The sequence below is a fragment of the Sinohyriopsis cumingii genome, chromosome 2, assembly GCF_028554795.1.
Source record: "Sinohyriopsis cumingii isolate HCF-2022 chromosome 2, ASM2855479v2, whole genome shotgun sequence".
NCBI classification, from domain to species: Eukaryota; Metazoa; Mollusca; class Bivalvia; order Unionida; family Unionidae; genus Sinohyriopsis; species Sinohyriopsis cumingii.
Genome location: NC_142962.1, coordinates 134155115 through 134180873, shown reverse-complemented (window position 1 = coordinate 134180873; position 25759 = coordinate 134155115). Strand labels below are relative to the sequence as shown.

General features: G+C 36.7%; 1 protein-coding gene across 2 annotated transcripts; it reads right to left on the bottom strand.

The window, feature by feature from the left end:
* Positions 1 to 1273: 1273 nt before the first annotated feature.
* Positions 1274 to 25447, bottom strand: LOC149805882 (uncharacterized). 2 transcript variants are annotated; one of them, XM_089950626.1, is made up of 2 exons: positions 25178 to 25447; positions 1274 to 5704 (listed from the first exon to the last, which is right to left on the bottom strand). In XM_089950626.1, the coding sequence occupies exon 2, from the start codon at positions 5695 to 5697 to the stop codon at positions 5263 to 5265; it is 435 nt and encodes a 144-aa protein (XP_089806752.1). In that variant the 5' UTR covers positions 5698 to 5704; positions 25178 to 25447; the 3' UTR covers positions 1274 to 5262. The 2 variants fall into 2 exon arrangements, with proteins under 2 accessions (XP_089806752.1, XP_089806753.1); XM_089950627.1 differs by lacking the exon at positions 25178 to 25447 and adding an exon at positions 21519 to 21695.
* Positions 25448 to 25759: the final 312 nt, after the last annotated feature.

The following is a 25759-nucleotide window of genomic DNA, read 5'->3' as shown; positions in this document are numbered from 1 at the left end:
ATAGATGTAACGCACGATTTTGAAGGCAAGCAAAAGTGAAACCATATTGACATCAAAAATCAATTTTTGCCATTATTCTCGCCATCATCATCAACAAAAAAGTGGGGAAAATCATGTTTTCCTTCTTCACAAAGGCGACAGATTCTGACAAAAGCTATGATTGCTAACGTTTGTTCACTTTAATTTACTCATAATAAGAGAAGGAAATAAAAATAATTATAAAAAAGATAGTTTGGCACTTGAATTTTATATACTTTAAGACTTTAGTTGAGAAAAAAATTTATTAGTACCAACCTATGAATGGAATTTTGAAAATATTGTTTCTTTCAAGAGAATGGAAACAAAGGATAGGATGCGGTTGCATTAGCAACGAGTGACGTTAGTTTTCTTTTTTTCCCCATAATGTTTAGCTGTATTAACCTGTGAGGTTACAATAGAAGCAGTAAAAACGTGTATTCAGTCCAATCAGTTGAATTTCTCTTGTTATTTAAGTGAACTTTAAACCACCATTCAACTTGTCATCAACTTAAAATCTGTAGATGTGTTTGTTCATGGCCTATTTATTTAACGACTGTGAAAACTAATTTATTTTCAAAACATATAAATTGTTTTACGACCATATTAATTAAAGGTATTAAAAATTCCTGATAAAGATAACAAAGTAAAACTTTCTTCAAACGCTTAAGTTCCCCGGTGCGATAGCTAACGCACTTGTTTGCTATGCAAAGTATCGAACATGTGGGAGGGGGTGGTGGCAAGAACTTGGTACTACAGATACCACTAACTTAGAAAGCACAGTAATCCATTATCTTTGTCTCTAGTATCAAAACAATTATTTCACAACCCATGCCCACTTCCTTTACTTTTTTCATAAAAAATTAGAGGCATAAGAGACAAAGTAAATAACGAACACTTGTTTTCTAAATTTATCACAGGAACAGCCAAGACCAACGAAAACCTTGTCATATTGGCACTGTCATATCACAATTTACACGAGTGTGAAATAACGAAATACAATTATCCCAATTAAAAACAAGGAGTGTACATGTATATGACCTGCAACAGTATTGTAGTTGCAACTTGAAAGACAAATAAAGAGATAACGTGCGTCTTATAATGTATAAGTGTGTTTCAGAGAGAGAGAGAGAGAGAGAGAGAGAGAGAGAGAGAGAGAGAGAGAGCTGGGGAAGATGTGTATACGTTCAAAACTTCAGACTTAGTTGGTGATAATCGCCATTTCTAAGGAGTGGAATCAGAATATCAACGAAAAATATTGGGTTTAAAAATGTTTATTCGCAGAAAAACAACTATTTGCAATTAAAATACTAATGTTCGTAAGTTCCAAATTATGTAAGACTGATAAAATGGAATACTGCTTGCTGTTTCATGCACTTGATAAGTAACATCATTTATTACATTAAAATGTTGCAATGTACAAATATCAGAAATATATTGATGAAAATTGTATATGAATAAAATGACTTGATTAATATCACATGAAGATAAAAACTTTCTCATCATTCCCTAAACTGCACAAAATAAAGCTATATTTATATTTAGAATATCAATATGACCTCACCATGTGTAATATACTGAAAAAGTTAACATTTTCTCTTTTATCGTGAAACGATGTATCATTTAGTAAATATTACCAAACATTCTCTGATATCAACGAATCCAAGGGCCACAAAGTTTTTAATGCAAAATCAAATTCTAATTGTATTTTCTGTTAAGACAATGTATTTATTGCGATTTTATAAAATTATGATTTTTATACAAGGTTGGATCCAGAAATATGATAATCAAATAGCCGAGCGGTCTGTTAGACGGAACCCATCGTGGGGGTTAGGGTTGGTGGGATCGTCTTCTGACGCTCCTGCGTTTTAAGCGTTTTCAGGGCATAGTTTTAACCACTAACTGTAAAGAAAGAGTTCCGTTACTTTGGGATGGGGAGAAGCCACCCTCGCCCTACCCGCCCCTGATATACATCTAGATCAGTAAAACGAATAAATCACTTTTCAAGAAATGTATATATGGAACGCGAATGTCCCAGCACATGACCTAAACAACTGGCCCAATCATAAAAAGCAATCAAGGTGACGGACGGACAGACAGGTGGTTAAAGGAAACACTTGCTGTGGAATAAATTCCATATTATGTTTGAACGCTTAGATCGAAAATGAAAATCTTTTCGTAGTCACCTTTAAAAATATTTAAAACGGACGATTAAACTAACTCGACAATATGGATGGGAACACAAAGTCAACCATCAGATGCCAAAGTCAGCACAAGTGAGTATTTACAAGTTTGTATACTCATATATACAAGTCAAACCTTATTGAATTATTGCATAATTTCTCTCTCTCTCTCTCTCTCTCTACACACACACACACATATATATATATATATATATATATATATATATATATATATATATATATATATATATATATATATATATAACATACTTGCATATATAAAAGTACTTGCTCTGATTAAAGGACAATTAATTTTATGAGTCTTTGTTTAATCATGTCCTACTACATTATGCAGACTTGATTAACAATTATATGCATGTACAAAATGTACTAATTACAATGAAGAATATGGGATAGATGTAAGAAAATGAACAGGTATATAAAATATATAGGTATCAAAATTTAAGTGCATTTACAAAGTTGTTCGCATTTTGCACGGAAGAGCATTGATACGTTGTTGCTACATTGAAAGCAAACTGTTCATGTTTACCTCCCTTGAAATATCACTGATTGTCATATGTTGGGTTATCGGTTGATAGGACACAGAATCACAACAGTAAATGGACTTTTCCGTGGTCCATCTAGATAGTCTTTTTGAACAAGTGGTGTTTATATATATATATATATATATATATATATATATATATATATATATATATATATAAGTGGTAAGAACACTGGCAGAGAAAAGTAGGGAACGGCCTTGTTCCCTCATATCAGTCTACAACAATGTTATCAATGTAACACAGAATACAATAAGCCGATAATGGTCGAATTTTCGCTTTACAAGATCATAGTGTTTAGTGGTCAGTTCTATTTTTATTCTGAAAATGTTAATATTAAAAACATAAATTAAAAACTATGAGCTTTCCAACCTCCTTAACATTTTACACACAGCTACAGATTAACCATACAAATAACTCCAATATTTGTTGCTGTTGTTTTTCTTTATTTCAGAATAGGGTGGGGTTGGTTGTCTTGCTTAAAATGGGACAGCAGACCAGCAGGAAGACAAGAAGTTTTAGAAATCCTAATTAAAATTTATCCATGGATTTTGTGAAATAAATTGCATCCCTAAAGTCTATTTAGTCTCATGACCTTTCCTTTTGTAGTAATTTAATGGATAGCTGAATCGTGATATGGTGGTCATATTTTTCCTAAACTGAAAAAAATACTCCCAAATAACTAATTAACCGAATCGTTCGATGCAATGTTCCCATAAACTGCTTTGAAAGTGTCCAAAAAGACTTGACTTAGCTCGGTCATTCCTGAATAGATCACCATTAATCAATACTGGATACGGAAACTACCTGCATATGTTTACTTATATAGTTTATCTCCTTTATAAATGTCTAAGATCTGCAGCCTTAAAATCTGCGGGGATATCCATCATGTCAGCGTCAGATTTCCAACTCTTAGTCGCTATCCACCAACAACGAGTTACACTCCAATCGCCACCAACATATATTAACTGTATGCCTTTTGAGGAAGAAATGGACGATATTCACCCTAATGTACCAATGCTGTATTAATGAAGCTACAGAAGAGATACAATGATTTTCTCCATTCATTATCTTCAGCAGAATTACATTTTTGTAAGCATTATTAAATTTCATTTAATCAAAACTGTTTATCCTCATAATGAATTAAAATGAAAATGTAAACAAAAATACTACAGCTGACAACTGAAAAGACACAAATTATAAATGTACACGAGCATCTGATAATAACTGTACAAAAACGCGTGCGACATTTCCATCCTACGTCAATACCACATTTCAAGTCTATCAAAGAGTATCGTAGTCCAAATGTTATCCTCTTACATTCATATTCAGTCGAAGGAAGTCAATAACACTGGAAATTTCACAAAGATATCTACTTTCAACGATACACATGTTGCATTCAATAATGGAACCAGCTGAGAAAAACTACAATGGTTAATGGATATTTACAACAAAGGATAAAAAGAAAAAAAAAGTTCTCGGTCATCTCATAACATCTGTACACATTCCGGATAATGCCTCAAACCTGCTGAGCGGTATATAGTACATAGGAAGTCTTGATATTTTTCCAACTTGAAAGACACGTGTACGTGAAAGCGCCTGAACCAGATATGTTGAGGCAGCTGTTGGAATTAAACCCGTTGATCATTCGAGGCATGATCCTGAGGGTCCCAGAACTGCCTGAGATATAGCGTTTTACTTCAATAAAACAGACTTAAATTGGCCGAGAAACTGCAATTGAATATAAGAAAGGTTTAGAAATCCAAGATTTTTGGTAATTTATTTTACTAATACTGGCTTGCTTGCAATTAAATATCGAATTAAAAGATATTTTTAAACTTATAAATTTGAGAAGTGCCTTATTTTGATACAGTTTAGAAAATAGGTCATACCATAATATTTTATCGAAGTCCGATCAAGATTGAATACTAAACTTCGAACTAAGTAATGACGTTTAGAGAGGCAATTCTGGCCATTTTCTTTTCTTTCGAAAGCGTAAATTCTGTTCGAACTAAACATATCGACTATGTGATAAACATTTAATTCTAAACAATAGCCGCAATTAGATAAAATTCCATTTCGATATGAATACAAACGTTATCACTGAATGTCTGTCATAAGATACACATATATCAAATTATATATAATTTTGTTTATCATTTAATCCATCTCAAGATCGATAAACATATAATCTGGCAGCATACAATATTGGGATTCAACTAAAAACGTTCTGTTATTAGTATTAAAAGGTAAACTATGTTTTTTTCTTCCATAAACACGGCATCTTAAATATCCTTGATAATAAAATATGTTGATTTGAATATGACATTTTGATAATTTTTATTTATGTCATCTGCACGCTTCAGTCAGTAAAATCAACTCGATATACACCGCCTGAAACGAACGATGATTACTCAAACGCCCCATTACTTGCCAGACCTGTTACCCTGATGTGACTAGGAATTCCTATCGATCGATATTCTTCCTTTAGTTTTTCCTTTTCACACAACACTGACCATTTGTACCATTTCTTTCACTTCCTTCTTACTCTGGCTCTTGGATATGTCTTTGTCACTTTTTGCTTTCACCAATGGCTTACTGACATTCCCGTTTTCCATCTTTGGACTCACGGTTAACGTTTCAAAACTTTCAGCTCTGATGTGTTTGTTCTTCACGATGGTGGCCATCTGTCTGTTCTTAACGATGGGGGCCGAGATTTCCAAGTCTGACCAGACTGGTTTGGGAGGTTCTACAACTATTGGTATTCTGGCACTTGCCTCTCTTCCTTCTTCATCGTCTTGAATCTCTCCCTCCATCATGTCCTCCATATCCTCCTTCTGAATGAAGCCATATTGACGTTCACTATCCTCGTGCCAGGGCCAAAACATCTTACATCCCAGGCCACACACGCTTGTCAGTTTCTCCATACCGTACATATTTTATCTGAAATGAAAGCCAAAATTTTGTTACGTATAAAATAATAATAATTAGATCAAAACCGCTGGTCAGTGAATTGATGGTACCCAATTAAACGTCACCATTTTTCACGAATCCGAGTTCATCAAAAAGATCTCTTTCTATACTACATAACAGAAAACATGAAGTCTACCAGAACTGCATACACAGTATGATTTAAAAACTCGTCATAACAAAAATGCATGTGAGATGTTCTGACTCATTCATACAAATGGACATCTTAGATGCAGTGTTGCAGCAAGACGTTCTGGCTTCCCCCTTTTGATTTTAAACAAAACATGATGCACGACAGATAGTTCCCGAATGATGTTATCAGCAGCCATATTTGTGGTATGCTGGCATATTTACTACTGAGCTTATATGGTGTTTGGAAGCTGAAAATAAATTCACTGAATCTCAAAATACTGTTATAAAACATACATGCCTAAACAGAACGCAAATCAGGCTTTCCGTTTGTATCGATATTTGTTATTTAATAGTTTATTTTGCTTTAGGATGCCTTGTTCAGAATGGTCAGTTTGGGTGGTCGCATATAGGAGAAACTGCCAGGTTGTCCATCGACCAGGTAAGATGCGCAGAATATCGTCTGCTAGTGACCTTATCGGAAAGCATGAAAAGAACGTGCCAGTCATCTCGCGACACTAATTATAAGCAAGATGAAAACGATTACGGGACAACTCGGCCCATAGAAGATTGGGCCCATTAACGAACTCGGCCTACGAAAATTGGCCCATAACTGTAACATAACAGTAAATTGAATGTGACGCAATAAATCAGAAATCAAATGTTGAGCCAATACTTATACGAAATATTATAACATGAGCTTCAAGCATAAGTCTTAACGCCGCCATTACAGCCGTCATCTGAGAAGCGACCACTATATATCACTCTGCCACTAATATGGCTTCAACAATGGGCAAACTGAAAAAAAGAAACGAATGACCAATCAACCAAACAAACTAACGGAGATACAAATCTAACTGACCTAATTATATGCTGTAAGGAAACCATATGATCTGAAAATATATCAATGTGTTTGGCTCAATATCTAAGTTGCAGTTTCAAAGAATTTATAAATCAAAAAGATAAACTCTCCGTTAGAAACCGGGTGTATATATAGGCATCCGCAGTAATTATTCCGGGAGAGTGGGGCAAGAAATAATCCGTGGGTACAAGGCCGGAATCAATGTTGGGAAATAATTGTATACTGCACAATGGAATTTTAAAAATTTGGGTGTGGGGGTTGGTAACTGCAATAATATTGCCCTGTTCTGGAGAAGGGACGTGTATTATTTCATACTGTATGTATGACTGATAGTTAAATTGTAAGCAACGATACGAGCCCCTATGACGTGAACCTGCAGACTAGTGAAAATGTATCGGTGATAGCCCTACGATCCAAAAACGAAACATCCCCTGGTAAGGATCAGTTAGGTTACATTATCTACAAAAAACTAACTATCAATATAACAATAGCCATAATCAAACTCTTTAATAGGATATGGGATAAAGGCCAACTACCCACCAAATGGAAACAGGCCATAGTAATACCAATCCCCAAGCTAGGTAAAGATCCCAACAACATAAATTCGTACCGACCCATCTCCCTTACAAACAATATTTGCAAAATAATGGAGACAATAATCGCAAATAGGTTAAAACACCACCTAGAAACCAATAACCTACTCTCCATAAATCAATGTGGCTTTCGGAACAAACGGTCCACAACTGACCAACTTCTCAGATTGGAAACGGACATCAAACTCGCTTTTAACGCACATAGGAAAACCGATCGCAACCTCATAGCGGTTTTTTTAGACCTAGAAAAAGCGTTCGACCTAGTATGGACCAATGGACTAATGGCCAAATTAAACCAATTTGGAATAACTGGACGCTTGTTCAGCTGGATTGGCGATTTCCTCACAGGCCGGAAAATTACCACAAGAATAGGCAACACCCATTCGGAAGAATTTTCACTTGAAAATGGAACACCGCAAGGCAGTGTAATAAGTCCGTTACTATTTAACCTAATGGTAAACGACCTTGACCTCAATGTAGCCTCCAGAAAAATAAACTTGTCACAATTTGCAGATGATAGTGGCATATGGAAGAATGGAAATCCTGCCAATAACACAGTAGTTAAAGAAATCCAGCAGAGCCTAGACAACATAGGGAGATGGGGGACAAATGGGGTTTCAAAATATCTCATGAAAAAACTGTGGCAATCATATTCACCCCCAAGCGAAATAACAACCTAGTCTATCCAAACTTCTATATACAAAATCAATTAATCAAATACGTAACAGTAGTAAAATTCCTAGGAATGTTCTTTGACAACCACCTCACATGGAAACAGCACATTGAACAACTCACCCAGAATTGTAACAAAGCTCTCAATTTACTCAGGAACATCACAGGGACTGACTGGGGATCCAACCAGGAAACCCTCCTCACGATATATAAAAGCCTAATTAGATCAAAACTGGATTACGGTTGCCAAGCATATAACTCGGCTAAGCAGCCTGTAATACAAAAACTTGACACTATCCAGAGAAAAGCCTTGCTATTATGCACAGCAACACTCCCCTCAACATCATTAGAAGAACTTCAAACACTAACAGGAGAACTACCCTTAAAATTACGTAGGCAAGAACTGCTCCTCCGATACTCCATTCGATTAGATACCCACCCAGACAACCATCCCACCAAAATAGCTATAAATAAGTGTAAAGTTGTCTTCAAACCCAAAATCATACCTATCACACCAAGTGGAAAAGTAATCCTTGAACTAAGAGAAAAGATACCTCTACTAAAAAAAAACAGGTAACAAACAATACAGACCAGAACAAATCACCATGGTTACAAAAACCACCAAGGATTAACACTGAAGCTACCAAATTAGGCAATAAAGAAGGACAAGAAAACTTACTAAAACCTGTACTGGTAAACGAAATCAACCAAAAATACCCGGACTATGTTAAAATATATACCGATGGATCAAAAACAAACAACCCACCAAGAACAGCAGCAGCAATAGTCATCCCTGAATTCAATATACAAACGAGATCCAGATTACCTGACTATTGCTCCATTTACACCACTGAATTCTGGGCTATACTTGAATCACTACAATGGATCAAAGACAATCAAATACCTAAAGCAGTCATTATAAGCGATTCCCTAAGCGTTATCAAATCGATCCAAAATCGCAATACACACTCTAGGGAACAATTCCTCGACAGAGCATGCCAATTAATCGACGATATCACCACAGCACATCAATTAGTCGAGCTCATGTGGATACCGTCGCACATTGGAATCTCTGGCAACGAAACAGCAGACAAAGTTGCAAAAACCAAACTGGGAGATCAAAATTCTATCAAGTTTAACTATAGCTCTACAGAAGCAATAAGCTTCGCACAAACATATATAGACCAAACATGGCAAGATTTTTGGAACTCCTCCACAAAAGGGAAAAATCACCATGAAACCCCAAAAAACGTAGATAGGAACATACAGCTACCTAAGGGTACCTATTTAGAACAGAAAACCATAAACAGGATAATAACTGGAAAAACTAAACTAGCAAGCAGTTTTGGAAGGTTTATAGGACCCAAACCAGCAACCATTAACTGCTTTAACTGCCACACCACCGAAGATCTACACCAATTATTCAATATATGCCCAAAATATCAACTCGCTCGGAAAATATTTCTCAAAAACCAAAAAGAGATTGGATTACCACACACATACCCAGAGTTACTTATGGACTCTAATAAAAATAAACAATCAGCATATAAAAATATAAATCAATTTATAGACTCAGCAGGACTTAGGAACAAAATATAATTACTGTCCCCACAAAACCAAAAGACCCAGTAACTAGCTAAATAAATGTAGAAGCCACCACATAAAAAACCATATCATTCAATTTTATAAAAGTATTAATAAATAATTCACTTACGAAACACCTATAAAAAAACTAAGGAAACCGCAAAATCGGATGCCCTAGATGTCCTTAACGAACCGAGTAATCAGCTAGGACTCCGATCTCTTGCTAAATAAAGTATAAATAACATTCAATCTCTAAAAACATCAATTAATAAATAACTTAAAGAGGTAATATCTAAAAACTTATAAATAACATAACGTAGGAAACACACCCTAAACACCTCGACTAGTAATACCATAATAATCTTGAAAATCTCTCTTCATATATGATATCTACTAAGAACCTCTATAAACAGCATAGAACATCCCCCCTCCTTTTAGAACATTTTGAAGAGGAAAAAAAAAATCTCGGGAAAAAAAAAAGGCAAATGCAACAAGAAACCAGCGATGTAAAGCAAGCAGGACCGTTCCCGAGCTCTCCTTCCCACTAATGACAGCCAACCATTCAACTGTAGGGACCTTTATGGACCCACAGATTGAGGCCAAACTATCAGGGCTCCTTGAATCCATAAAAGCCTGGGGGAGGTGGCACCATCCCTTCCCCAGGAACAACTAGCAGGCTGCGGTGCAGTCAGAAAAAAGTGGCACATGCACAATTGTGCGAACGCTACTATAATTAAACTCAACAACAATCGGTGACAGACTTAGCAACGTCACAGCTATATGAATCACAATTTTGGGATATACTTCCATTCACTGAGTATAATGAATCAAGGCATATATGTTTTCCTTAATTAAAAAAAAAGGATGACCGCTCTTTAAAAGATGTAGAAACTTTAGTCATCTATCTCAGATGTACTGATGTCACCTGTAATAAAGCAAGAGTTTCGAAATAATAACATCCTGCCTCGCCCAATGTTTGGCAGATATATCTTGATATTGACATTGTTCCTGTCCCTGACATACGAAGATAACCCTCTGGGCGTGTCCATTACTTATGTAAAAACAAGTAAAACATTTGCCTCGCACGGTCCAGATTACAATAAGGATCAGACTGAAACGAACAACTAAGTCATTTTTAATACGACAAGAAAACCCTGTGTACATGGAATTACTTGACATTTTTTAGCAATCTATTTGGATCACACCAAATTTTTTTCAAGTATTGTGATGCAAGAAAAATAAACCCTTCTCTAGTAATATAGTCAGATTAAAAAATACACACATGGAAATAAATACACATTATTTTATTAGTTCAAGCGAATCAAACATAATGTTTCGACTTTAGCCGATACCAAAAGTATGACACATTACAGAATTAAGGTATTAATATGCATGGAACTTATTCTAAATCGAACTTATCCAAGATCGTTTAGATTTAACCCCATATTCCAAAGTTTGATTAATATTAGATAAGAGTTGTTTATTCAAAGTGGCAACCAGTCTGACCCAAGATCGCTTCATTAGCATACATTAATTTCGCTTATTGCCAAACAAATTCAAAAGCAAGATAAAATGAGCCAATATTCCAAGCTTGATCAAAATCAACCGGAAACATGACCTTCAGAGTGGTAACAATGTCAGCCAATCAGATGTAAATTTACCTAATTAATATTGGTGGAGCTCGGTCATTATTGAACTGATGGAAGATTTGGATGATATAAGCTCATACTATAAATTTGATAAAAGTCACGTAAATATAAAGCTACCGGAGAGGTAACAATCTCAATCAATTAATGCATGATCACCATATGAGTATGCCTGGATCTCGCTTATTATATGAAACTCGTGCATGATCTTGATCAAACAAGTGAATCAGACATATGACTTCCTGGGTGGTAATAAGCTCAGCTATATCGTGATGATTTAAGTCTATCTGCCAATACATTATATCAAAAGTACGGTCTCTAAAAAGGTATCACACTTAGCCAATCACATACAAGATCATCTCATTAACGTGTTAATACAGGAATTTACAAATTCACTTGCCCGACTCCCAGGATAAGTTCAAAATCAGTCCGGGCAAGTTCATAAAATTGAGAGAAGGATACAAGATATAAGAACTTTTATTGAACGTTGTTGTCTGGGTAAATTACAGCAACTCTGTGAGAGGTAATATAACCACATGGGGTCGTGGTCAGTTCTTTACGATTTATATTCTGCAAGTTTTACACCCTGCGATTAACTGCTCCGGTGGCCTAGTGGTTAGAGCATCCGCCTCGGATGCGGGAGGTCGTGGGTTCGAACCCCGGCCGAGTCATACCAAAGACTTATAAAAATGGTACTAACAGCTGCCTCGCTAGGCGCTCATCATTAAGAGGTTAGTGTTAGGACTGGTCAGCCTGGTGTCAGGATAATGTGACTGGGTGGGGACATCAAGCTACATGTCTGGGGCATGATGCGCCAGTGCTGTACATCACTATAAACTGCCACTGCAGACATTGTAGAGATATGACTGAAATGTTTTTTACAAACTACGTTAAAAATCCGAATCACACACACACACACCCTGCAATCTCGCCACAATACATATATCAACACCTTTCTTTAAAGAGTACATGTAGTGCATTCTTCTTCTGCATACCTGGCAACAGTTTCTTTCATCTATTGTATAATAAATCATTTAGTCAATGTCAAGATCAGTCTCGCATTTTCTCGCACAGAAGACGCTATATTTACTATTTAGACCAAATGCGAATCATAAAGAATAACTATTTATATTTTAAGTTATTACTTACATTGTAATTGTAATATTGTATAGATCAGGGATTAACTGACTTTCAGGTTCCAAGTTAGCCTCGGGAACTTTGTCGGAGATTTTCAAATATTGTTTTGAAGCATGTTGCTGTTTTTATGGCGAGTAGGTATTAATTGCTAAAAGTACGACTCGATATTTCTTTCACAGGTGTAAGTTTGGATATAAAAGACACTCGTCTCTGATTAACTACCAGGAGGATTTCGTTTAAAGTTTGATTAATGTAAGGAAAATGTAATACCCACCGGATCCGTTTTACGAGTGTTAATGTGTTTTGGATTTTTAACGTAGCTTTAACGTCAGCAGTGTGACATTTCATAGTGATGTTTAGTGCTGCGGCATCATGCCGCAGACATGTGGCATCATGTCCCACCCAGTCACATTATCCTGACACCAGGACGACCTGTCCTAACACTAACCACTTAACGCTGAGCGCCAAGCGAGTTAGCTGTTAGTACCATTTTTATAAATCTTTGAATATGACTCGACCGGGTTTCGAACCCGCGAACTCCCGCATTTTGGCCACCGGAGCGGTCCCTTCGTTTACGATATCATATTTACGTAATAATGTGTTTGCCGTGCGGCATGAATCTAGTCTCCTTTAATTATTACGTAAGCAACCTCCGTTTACGATGTTTTGTTATGTTATAATTACAGGAAACTAGATTCATACTGCACGGCAAATACAACTAAATGGATAAAAATATATGTTCTTATATCATACTCAAATTTCGGATTCTCAAATATTTTGATGCCTGTGGCTGATTTTAAGGTGACTGTATGATGATTGTTAAATAAATGGATACAATACGTATTCATAAATCCTACAGCTGTGAGTATCAATAAATCATGACCAAAAGTCTTGTTTTTACTCTCTCTCTCTCAAATGTAGCTATTTCCAAAATTTTTTCTATCTATCCCCTTATCTATGTACATGTATATGTCTGCTTTTGCTCTTCCAACAATGTCTACCGAACTATTTCTAATATACATCTCTATCAATGTGTATGATTCTTTCCGGTGAGCAAATCTAAATAGTAATGGCGTCCAACAAAGCTGTGAATGAACCTTGTGACCTGGAAATTTTTTAGTGTCAAGTGCCTCAAGACATAATTATAGGACACATCGCTGCACATGCGGAAATTATTATTTGTGGTTTGAATAATAACTAAGAAAAAAAACTTTGATTTAAATAATTTTGATAATTACTTTTGTCCTATTTCAAATATACGGTAAGTCATGTTAATGACGTAACTCGGGTGTACTTGTAAGGTACCAACAAAGATGCAAAGGAAACAAAAGCTTTAATAGATATAAGATGATTTCCTTAAAGTATACCATATATTTTCTTATTCTTTTACTCGTACTGGGATCCTATGTTTTGTGCAAGCTCAAATTTGCCAAGGGCAAGTTCAATTTTCCGGTCAGCTTGCCCCGAGTGTGCTTACTTTTATAAACTTTGTAAATCCTTCGTTAATAATAGTAATGTGTACATTTTCGTATCCGTTCGAGGTCTTCCTTATATTTGCATGTATTCGAAGTTTCATCAAACCAGACAAAAATATGGCATCCGCGGTGGTAACACGATCAGCACAATTTTCAATTTGCACCTAACAGTGAATTTTCTAACTAAAATACGACATGGTTGTTGTTGTTGTAGGGTTTAACGCCATTTTTCAGCACATGATAGGCTATACATGGCGGTCAGTATTAATGGTGGAGGAAGAACCCGGAAAAACCCGGAAAGAACCACCGACCCACGAGAAGCTACCGGCAAGCTTTCTCACATAGCCACATTAGCCGAATCCGAGACTCGAACTCACGCAGACAGAGGTGAGATGGCAGTGATCCGTAACGGAGAGCGCTTTAGACCACTCGGCCCCCACTCGGGGCCCCAAAATACGACATGGATAAACCGCCACAATAATCTTTAAAACTCCTCAAGAAGACTAAGAAGTAGCCTAATTATCGACGAGAAGCAGTGGGTACAAATCGCGTAAAAATAATATTTCAAAACTAAACAAGAGGAAATAGATTTAAGTTCATCTTGACGTCCTTCTACATAAAATTGCAAGATATAATAATTTAAGGATAATAGACACCATAACTACAATCAGAAAACTGTTATTGTGGTAAAAAATTTTTTTTATATAGAAATGCACCCAAAACAAAAACAAGCACTAGTATATACAAATAACAGATGTAGACTAAAGATACGACATGATATCGTACGACATGTACAGTTTTACTGACGTGAAATGAAATGATTGGTAAAAAGAGCAGTAAACACAGCGGCATCACTTTTCATTTATGAACAGCAACCTGTTTCTCAGCTGTAATGTGGCATTAAATGTCTTAATAACATAACCCAAACCCCCAACCCCATGTATTATTACAGAAAATCAAGTCAACAGGGTCAATACAACAGGCATCGGTTTGCAATTAGTTTATATTTTTACCGGCAGATAAATCAGTATTATCGAAATAACATTTTTGTCCCTGTCCACTGTGCTACGTCTGTAATATTTCTTTATAAACTTCAGTGTTTTCAGATCACTGGAAATTAGCAAAAGTAGCACCTGTGAAAAGGAGATGTTTAAAAACGAATAGTGGAGAACTCGCCCCTTGGATAACACAACCCAGGTGTCAGAAGAATTCGCTCCATGGTGGTTGGAGAAGTCGCCCCAAAGATCATACTAATTTGGGCATGTCACCCCATGGTGGTTACCGCTTTATTATATTTCTTCTTGAATTATTCTATTTCCTAATTGTTATTATAATTTATACTTCGGCCCTGTATATATCGGACCATTATTACCGGTCATCGCGGAATCGCATCTTGTTGTTTTTTGTAGATGCTGTTTAGTACTGTCACCATAATCATCTCTGTGGTGTCCAAGATGGTAAAAAATTAAGTGCAGCCCCATTTACTACCTTATAAATCAGACTATTTAATAATTTTCTTTATAAATTTTGTCCCCATCCATCAAAAACAGACCCTTCATTGTAACTATATATTTAAATATTTATCTTAAATGAAGTCCGTTATTTTCAATGCAATTTAATCTTTGCCTCTTACTGTAGTAATATCTAAATTATATCACCAAATACCATTTTTAATTGAAAAAAACAGGCTTTGACTAACTTAAATATGTGGGTATTACCTGAAGGCTTCACTCCATCTGTTCGTTCACTAACTTCACTGACGTGCATCAGCACCCCCCCCCCAAAAAAAACTATGTCAAATGCTTAGTGAGGTGTAAAAAACGGATAATGCCCTAATTAACTTTTACTAAGAAATAACTAAAATAAAATACTGCAATGCTTACGGTTTAAAACGTGATATTGTTACCAGAACATTCTGTTCAAAATAATACTAATTCTGGACACAAGGTATACTGCCCCTGTATTTTCAGGACTCACGTTATGTCCACCTATTCTGTGTATCACTATGTCTTTGAAAAGATGTAATGTTTATGAATCGGGGCTATGAAAATGGAATACATTCCTTTCGACTCGTTCCTTCGGCTATTTAAACGAGGAATTAGGTCAGATTAATGGTTATTTTTAGAAAGGTCAATGTAACAATGCCACTAAATGGCAACATATATTAAGCAAACTAAACCAATTTTATAAAAAAATGGAAACATTCAACATTTTCGAAATTTAATAACCTTTTAAGTTGAAGAGAAACAACAATGAATAGCATGTAATGTGTTTACAGCGTCTCCTTTATGTCAAAAGAAAAAATTACTGCAAAATTTGAAACAGAGTATACACACGGGAATTTCTTGACACTCTCATTGTTGACATTGCGAAATCACATTTACATATATATTTAAAATATAAATCTGGGATATTGTTTGTACAGTTTATGAATACTACTAACCTAAATTAAAGGAGGGTCTTTCTTTCTTGATATAAATTGGATTTTCGACCAAAAACAACACCCGATCGAATGTTTACTTCAATGACTTATCGTTGAGCAGAAAAGTATATATATATATATATATATATATATATATATATATATATATATATATATATATATATATAAAGACCTGATTACGGAGGCAACCCAATGGGCTAAACAAACGAACCGCGATGACCTACTAAATTATGGAAAGAAGGACAAGGATGATAGGATACCATTTATCCTGACCTACCATCCAGACAACCCCAAAGTGGGTAAAATCATCTGGGAAACACTGGCCCATCGTGGAATCGTCGGATGCACGAACTAATAAACATGTAGTCGCCTACCTGAAGGACATCCTAGTCAGGGCGAAGCTAACGCCAATCACTAATCAAGACCACCCTACTCAATCTGGCCCATGTGGCGATAAAAGGTGCAAAAACCTGTCAACATATAATAGAAACCAGGACATTTTCTAGCACAGTGACTAAAGAAAAATTAAACATACATTGTCCAAACAAAACGTGCAAAACAGAGAATGTCATTTATCTCATCACATGTAAGATCTGAAGCCTTCATTATGTCGGGGAAACTGAAAAACTACACAAAAGGATCAACCTTCAGAGATGTGATTGGATGACAAAGAAGCTGTGCAGAAGCTCGGTCGCAGAGCACCTCTCCTCTCCTGGCCACACTTTCAGTGATATAACACTTACTGCAATTGCTCACAACCCCAACTGGAGTCCCCAAACCAGTAAAGAAAATGAATCTTATTGGATACGCCGCCTTAGAACATCGAAACCAAGCGGTTTAAACCAAGAAGACTAGAAAAAGACAACAATGCACAAATAAAATTATCTTTTGCAACCAATACATTTTCTTTTTAGTAATTCTCTAATGACTACTATAACAATGAAATATCCGGGATATAATTTGCGCTTACATAAATTTACACAAAATAACATGTTATGGCTCACCAATTTCTAGGTCAATACAAATATTTTCCTTCATATATATATATATATATATATATATATATATATATATATATATATATATATATATATATATATATATGAAGACAAGTTCTCCATGTACTTTTAAAAACCTCTGCGTTAAACTGTAGTCTCGGATCTTTAGTTTGTACATTATCTAACATTTTTGTGAAACATTATATAATTTCACATAATCAAACCCGTTTTCCACCCGGTGAGTAGACAACACACCAGTAGACACATACAATGCAATGTTCTGCGTAGCCAAAGGTAAGGCGATTAGGGCCTTGTTCTTTGACAATATGAAAGGCTTTCGACCGAGTTGGGCACAAAGGCTTGCTTTAAAATCTAAACAATACTGGTATTCAGGGAAAATTACAATGGTCTGACAGTAACTTGTGTTATGAAAACAACGACTTAAAAATTCTAATCCTACAGATTTCCGACACACAGATGCAGGCGTCCACAATGTGTCTGTGATGTAACTCCGCACGGGCCGACTAGGCTTATGTCTATGGCGACAGATTTTACGTGTTGGCAAAATTATCGCGAAATATGAAAAGTCAAAACAAAACAAAACAACTTTAAACCAAAACAAAATATATACAAAGTATCTCTTTATGGAGCGACACTTCAAAGAAGCCTAAGGGCGACAAGAGCCTAAATACCTCGCTAACATGGGTCCATTTTAGATTTTTGTCTATTTAGATTTTTTTTTTCTTCATTCACAATCATCAATTACACTATTAAGGTGATACAATATTATGTGGATAATTAAATTTTAGCAGGTAAAACATTCAACATAGATGCTGAAAAGACACACGAATGGTACAGGCTTTGCTTGCAATTAATCTAGATAAGACTGAATCAAAGCTAACACCAGCAAAAATCCAACCAGAATATTACAATATTATACATAACCGGAAGAAAAAAATACATGGGTTTACTCAGCATAAACATATGGGCAAATTATCCTAATCTGTGATGCCGCTTGGCAGGCTCACTTGGAAAAATTCAGACTGTCTTAAATTCAAACAAAATCGGTTCTCTTTTGGGAAATAATGCTGATTTGGTAAATGTGGATGCCTCCATGTTTTAAATGTGAGACGACTGATTGCTTAAAATAAATAAAATATGTGACCTAACGCTGCATTGTCTGGTTACTACTAACTGAACTTGTGTAATGAATATAATCAATTCAGTTAGTAAGTATAAATCAATATTTGCAGATGACTCAAGTATGCTGCACACCAAATCAAAATAACTAAATAGTGGTGCTCACATTAAACATATCAAGTAAATGTGACGATTTGGCGTGCACAAGAAGGCATACACACTACCTTGTTTTGGTTGGATTAGGCTCTCTTTTAGGTTGCCTAAAAGGGTACAATATAGTAGATTCATACACAAGACTGCGTGTAAATGCTTTTACCGATCTGATCTACTTCTGATGGTTAATCCTCATCACGTCCACTGTCAAATAATAGCCTTTAAAATATGTGTCATATAACGTCATATTTGCAATAAATCTGGGTCATACATTACTATTATTCGTTTATGTACAACAGGTATGGAAATATATCTACATTCTTTGCAAGTTATATACATACCATGCTGACATGTATTAAGCTCAGAACACCGGATAGTAGGTCATAATGACCAGCTGTAGGTTATTTAAGTAGAATCTATCTTACGGTACGCGAGGCGTGAAACCGTACTGTAATTAAAACACCGCTAAGACAGACAATACCTTTGCCAAGTGCAGGTAAAATGCATGAGGTGTTTAAATGGATAATTTGATACGTATGTTCAGAGAAAGGAAATGTCAAGCTGTAATTACTATCACAACTCAGATCAAAGGTGTCAATGTTAACTTGTATTTTAAGGTTAGTTTGCAAGCAGAAAATCAAATTAGTGTCATACTGGACTGTAATATCCAATCATACCTTATTTTACCTTTCTTTGGTTTCTTGGGGTCTTAACGCCATTTTCAGCGCCAGATAGGCTATACATGACGAATATTATATATGGTAGAGGTAGAACCACCGACCCACTTTGGTCGTGCTGAGACTCGAACTCACAAGAAAAGGTGCGATGTAGGTGATATGTGAAGAAGAACGCCTCAAGCCACTGGAACATCTGGGACCCTTTCCCGTTTGTTATATAAAGACATAACTTCGATAATCAATCAATGGATTTCTTCTCATTGTTGTTGTTGAAGGGTTTAAAGCTATTTTTCAGCACAATATAGGGTATACATGGCGGCCAGTATAAATGGTGGAGGAAGAACCCGGGAAAACCCCTGAAAGAACCAACGACACACGAGAAGCTACAGGCAAGCTTTCTCACATATCCACATCGGCCGAACCGGAGACTCGAACCCCCCAGACAGAGGTGAGTAGTCATTTTTTGATATTTGGACATTTATGTTGGGGTGTAGGCAGTACCGGATTTAGCATTGTGCTTAGGTGTGCTTAAGCACAGGGCCCCGTTGGCCAGGGGGCCCCATCTTCCTGGCAAAAAATTGTTACGCTGAAGTAAGGGGCCTTATAATTTAACTAGCACAGCGCCTCATTTGTCCTAAATCCGGCACTGGGTGTAGGGTTAGAGCGCAATCCCTATCGAAAAGTTGGAATTGGGCGACACCATTTGGTGTCGGCATGGAGTAGCCGTTTTCTAGCCGACCCAACACACTTGAACAACCTTTCATCGAGATATACCTGCATGAAATCTATAGGAATATGATTTCTTTACTCAGAAATTGCGATCATAGCATTCGTTATGTCTTTAATCCGCTGATATACGAGACGAAAGTACATCTTTGCTAAAATTTGACCCGGATCTGGCCATTTTGTATTCCTAGTCACGTGACTACACACTCTCGCAACCTACATCTCAATGACATCAGAGGTCATGCAGTCACGTGATATCGATGCGCTCTGACCCTACACCCCAACATAAATGTCCAAATATAAAAAATGGGGTGGCAAGGGTTAGAGGAAACTCGGACTAAGTGGTGAGATGGCAATGATCCGTAACAGTGAGCGCTTTAGACCAGTCGGCCACTCGGGGCCCCTAGACAACAGTGCTAATCCAAACCCTTTCTATAGACACTGCTCTAGCAAGGGGTTTTACTGTTATTTACCTCGCGTGCTGTTTCGTATGTTGTGATGATAAAAACCTGGTACTTAGTTTTGGACTACGAACACGTTCACAGGAGGTAGCTAACATATTACAATGAATAATATGTATTCTAAGGGAAAATAAACTTCTAGTGATGAAAGCCGTTTATATTGTCATGCTCGCTCTCATAGCGTATGCTCGCATTGATGCAGGCTCTTTCTATCGCTTATGCTCACTTTTTTTTGTTCTTATTATAAAGTGTATAATTTTAGAATGGTTTATCACCATGTTTAGATGCTTTAATGCGCTTTAATAATTTGCTCCTAACACTGCCATTATATAACAGGCAGTCTAACATAAGGCATCTTTTTTTCTAAACAGTTAATGCAATATCCGATACCAATATAAAATTGACGAGAAACACTCTTATCAATGAACAATACAGGATTATGCCCATGCTCCACAACGTACATCCTTTACTTATGTGTGTGGGTGGGTGGGGATTTAGTATATATTGACACACTGTAAAGTTAGCGAGATGAAGCAAAAATGGCATGTAATTGCATTGTCTTAGATTGCTGCTGATTTCCAATATGTGACATCGAATCACAGCTTACGACAAAAGGATCTGTTATGTATCCATGTTATAATATATATGTGTGTGTGTGTGTGTGTGTTGCTACTAGATGGGACAATCGACAAGTAAATGGCGCACACACATTCCTGTTCATCAGTCAATAGTAACGATGGCATAACAAGGACAAGCAACTCTGATTATAGGACTTCATTTGCAATTACCATTTTAAGCAAGCATCTCTGTGTTCATGTCAAATTAAAGATTTCTATACGTGTACATACATTAACACATATCAAATCTTTACCGGTATACATAATGCTAAGTGGTTTCCGACAGTTGTTTCCCCCTAGATTAAAATACTAAACTAACATAACCAATCAACACAATTCAAGTCGATTTTACCCAAAGACGAGGATCATTATCATATATCGTAGTAGGAGTGACACCTGGTGCAATAGCCTCGTTGAGGAATACACCTCTCTCTCTCTCTCTCTCTCTATATATATATATATATATATACATACATGGAGCACAGCAGGAGTCCTGAGCGCACTTATTCCTATAATATTAACTCCTTCCCCCGGTACAAAGCACGCAACTTTTTATCCCCTCCATTCTTGTGCCCTCTACAAAGTAAACCACCATTCCTGTCCGTCTTTATTGCCAAGTTCAATAAATAAAAGTTTGCACAAGTTATTACACAAGAACTTTGGTGTAACAAACAATTCCTTTTTCACGAGTGAAGAAATGAGTTACAGGGTATACTGACTGACATCTAGATACACAAATACAGTACAGAACGGATGGGTAATGCAGACGCTTAATGTATGTATTCATGTACAACACTAGTCCATATGCGTTTGAAGATATTTTTTTGTGCTGTTTATTGGGAGCAATCGTAGAGACAAATATCATGATCCTGTTATCTGTTGTTTACAGCTTGACTCAACTTATGAACGAGTATAGACAGTACATGACAAGAAACTGCGCGATACTGAGAGGTAGAATACAGAAAAATGTGACCAACCAAAATGTGGTTGGACTGGGTGGAAAAGTCGGCTAGATTAATATGAGGCCCAGTGGATGAGAGTTCTTACCCGCTGGAAAAGTTAAGAGTGGAAAACTGACACAATTATGGGTTAATTCAATACAATGTAAAACTTCCATACTAAATACTTTACAAACTTTCACGAGTACTAAATGCGAAAAATCTTTAGTGTTGTTGATCTCCGGTTTAACGCCATTTTCAGCATGGCGGCCAGTATACTTGGTGGAGAACCATGGAAAACCCGGGAAGAACCACCGATCCACGATAAGCTACTGGCAAGCTTTCTCACGTACCTACGTTAGCCGAGCCTGAGACTCGAATCCACGCAGAGTTGAGATGGCAGTGATCCGGAACGGTGAACGCTTTGGACCACTAAGGACACCTAAAAATCTTTATAACAATCTCGATGCTATTAGTGTTATTACCACCAGTTAAAAGCTGTCTTAAATAAACCGATGCATCGGTATCTTGACTTCTCAGACCTAATTGAAGGATTTAATTTTCAAAAGCATTTAGTATCATCTGTTGTTGTTGAGTGTGTGATTTGGATTTGTAACGTAGTTTTAACAATTTTTCAGTCATATCGCTATGATGTCCGCAGTGTGGCAGTTTATAGTGATGCCAAGCAATGGGCATCATGCTGCAGACAGGATGCATCATGTCCCACCCAGTCAAATTATATTTACACCAGGCCGACCAGTCCTTACACTAACCTCATAATGCTAAGCGCCTAGCGGGGCAGATGTTAGTCCCATTAGTCTTTGGTATCACTCGGCATGGGTTTCTAACCCGCGAGCTCCCGCATCAGAGGCTAACGCTCTAACCGTTTGGCCACTACTAGCTGTTCTTAATATATTTACAAACAAGCAGTATACACTAAATTGACTAAGTTTTATTTACTCACGTGTAGAGTTGCTAAAAACCCAGCGGGTCACCTACGCTTCTTTCACAACATAACATACACCATTGCAATAAACACTGACCGCTCCGTAGCCTAGTGGGTTCTATGCTAATAAGTGTGTGTGTGTGTGTGTGTGTGTGTGTGTGGTACCTTTTATCATTAGTGGTTGCAATATAATTGCCAATCAGTGGGCAGAATGTGGAACAATCTGTCCAGAGGTCAGTTAAGCAACGTGATTCAAACATTCGTAAAGTACAAAAAAGAACCAAACGAGGAGGTCTTAATGTTTGAAATCCAATAGAATTTTATCTTAAGGTGGGCAAACTTTTAAATGATTATCTTGAACGCATTTTTTTTTTGCGAGTCCTTACATTACCGCGCCTACGCTGTAAAAATGCACATACATGTATTCACGACGAGGTATATAATTGGATCACTGGATGGGACAACACGAATTATACTTAATGCAAATAGAACTGTCATAAACGTTAATCAGAGAAGACTACGTACAGATTACGACAGAGGTTACGAATGCGAACGTTATGGTTTGTTTTACACGATATAGGTAGACAGGTAGGTAAGACTGAAATAAAGGTAATTTAAACCGCAAATATGTCATTCGTAAAAAAAAGGGAACATATACAATTCAGGTATTTTAAGTTTGAACTATGTGTGTAGATATTAACACGTTTGCACGACAGAAGGATGTACCTTAAATATTACAAGGAATAGCCGGTATTCTAAGAAAAAAAATGCTAGTGATGGAAGCAGTTTTCAATATCTTGCCCCCTTTCAATGTACATGCCGAGTATATACAGTGCATATGCATCTGACACTGTTTATATGCTGAGCACATACAGTGAAAATGCCTCTGACACTTTATATACTGAGCACATACAGTGTATATGCCTCTAACACTGTTTATATGCTGAGCACACACAGTGTGTATGCCTCTGACAATGTTTATATGCTGAGCACAAACCGTGTATATGCCTCTGGCACTGTTTATATGCTGAGCACATACAGTGTATATGCCTCTGACACTGTTTATATGCTGAGCACATACAGTGTATATGCATGGACACCTGCAGGATTTTTTCGGGGGGAGGGGGTCAGTCCCGGCCTGGAGAGTTAGTTGCGTGGTTAGTATAGTAAGTAGTCTGAAACTAAAGCTAAGCGTTTTGAATAGAATCTTGTGACATATTTTTAGCTTCATTTGCATGATCAAACTTGTCGGAATATATATATATATATATATATATATATATATATATATATATATATATATATATTTGCCGTATGATTTATATTTGACGTATGATTTCTACGGGGGGGGGGGTCACATGACCCCTTGACCTAAGCTGCGGGGGCCCATGTGTATATGTATCGGACACTGTTTTTCTGCTGAGCACATACAGTATATATGTCTCAATGTTTATATGTATACATGTTGAGAGGTAGGATGATACTGGACGCTGGGAAAGTAAGCGGTTCGGTAGTTAACTCAGTCGGTCGATAGAGCGACAGACTGGTAGGTGAGCATCACTGGAAGGTAGCAAGGGTAAAAGAAGTGGCAGTGGGTGCCATACAGTTTGTATGTAGGTGGCAGAGTATGTTGGGTTGGGCGGACACCTGAAGCCAGGTGTTCAAGCAAGTACGCAAGTTCGTTGGTAGATCTTATAAGAGTAGATATAATCACGTCATGAAATTCTATTATGAAATGCAACATAATCGGCAAATTGTAAAATAACTAACTTCCAACTGAGATAATATTCTATGCAGAATTACTTCTTGACTCTCTTCACGTGAAAAGGAAGGCAACATGATCAACGTTTAAATTTTGTAACACGAACAATGGTATCATTCATAGGATTTAATGGGAAATTTATTCTTTCGTGAAATACTTTCGATCGCTGTCTGGCTGTACAAGCTTGCTGACAAAAAGCCATAAGAAAGTTTCTTATTTCCATAATTTTAGTTCAGTTAGTACAGGGCACATTTTAAATAATCGGCGTCACATTTTTGACAAGGGGCATCAACTCGCTACTATAGCTGTCACACAAAGACAAATGTGTTTGTAGTATAAATAAAGCCAAGGTGGAGTAAAGTTGTCATTTAAGTTCAGAATAGTCAGTAGTACTAGTGCTTGTGAACAGTCATCTGTCCCCTAGAAAAAGTACATAGGATATTGTAGACACAGATAGAGGAGCAATGAAATGCATACATTAACTTACCTGTATACTGTTTCTCTTATAAAAACGGTGTCTGGCGAAGGAAACCAACTTTCACAAGTTATATCTCACCAAAGTTATTTCAGTCTGCTTCCTTTATAAATCCCCTTGTCGTTCTATCTTTATCTTTATGAATGTCACCAGTGGAAATCACAGGCTAAAGTCCGGAATAGATATGAAGGTGTTTTCCGCGAGCTTATACATAAATACGTTCGAGCTGTTGACAGTTTTCTTAGTGTACTTTGTTTCCTATAGGCGGTTGACGTGCTCGCCGTGACAAAGAGTCAGGGGACATAACTTCAGTCTAACGAACTATATTAAAGATATACAAGATGATATCATCGAGAGTCATTCGGATGGTGACTCAGTGAGCTTCAATTATTGGGAGAAAAATCAACTTGTCAGCAATAAAACAACGTCTCAAAACCACACTCCTATAATCTATAGGGTAAAATGTACTGGAAGAAATTATACAAGATTAGCACAGAGAATCTCACGACACAAGGGGAGGAGATATCGTGTCTCACTAACCTTCAAATTTGTCGGAACCTTTTTAATAAACAGTACTTAATACACTTGTTGTAA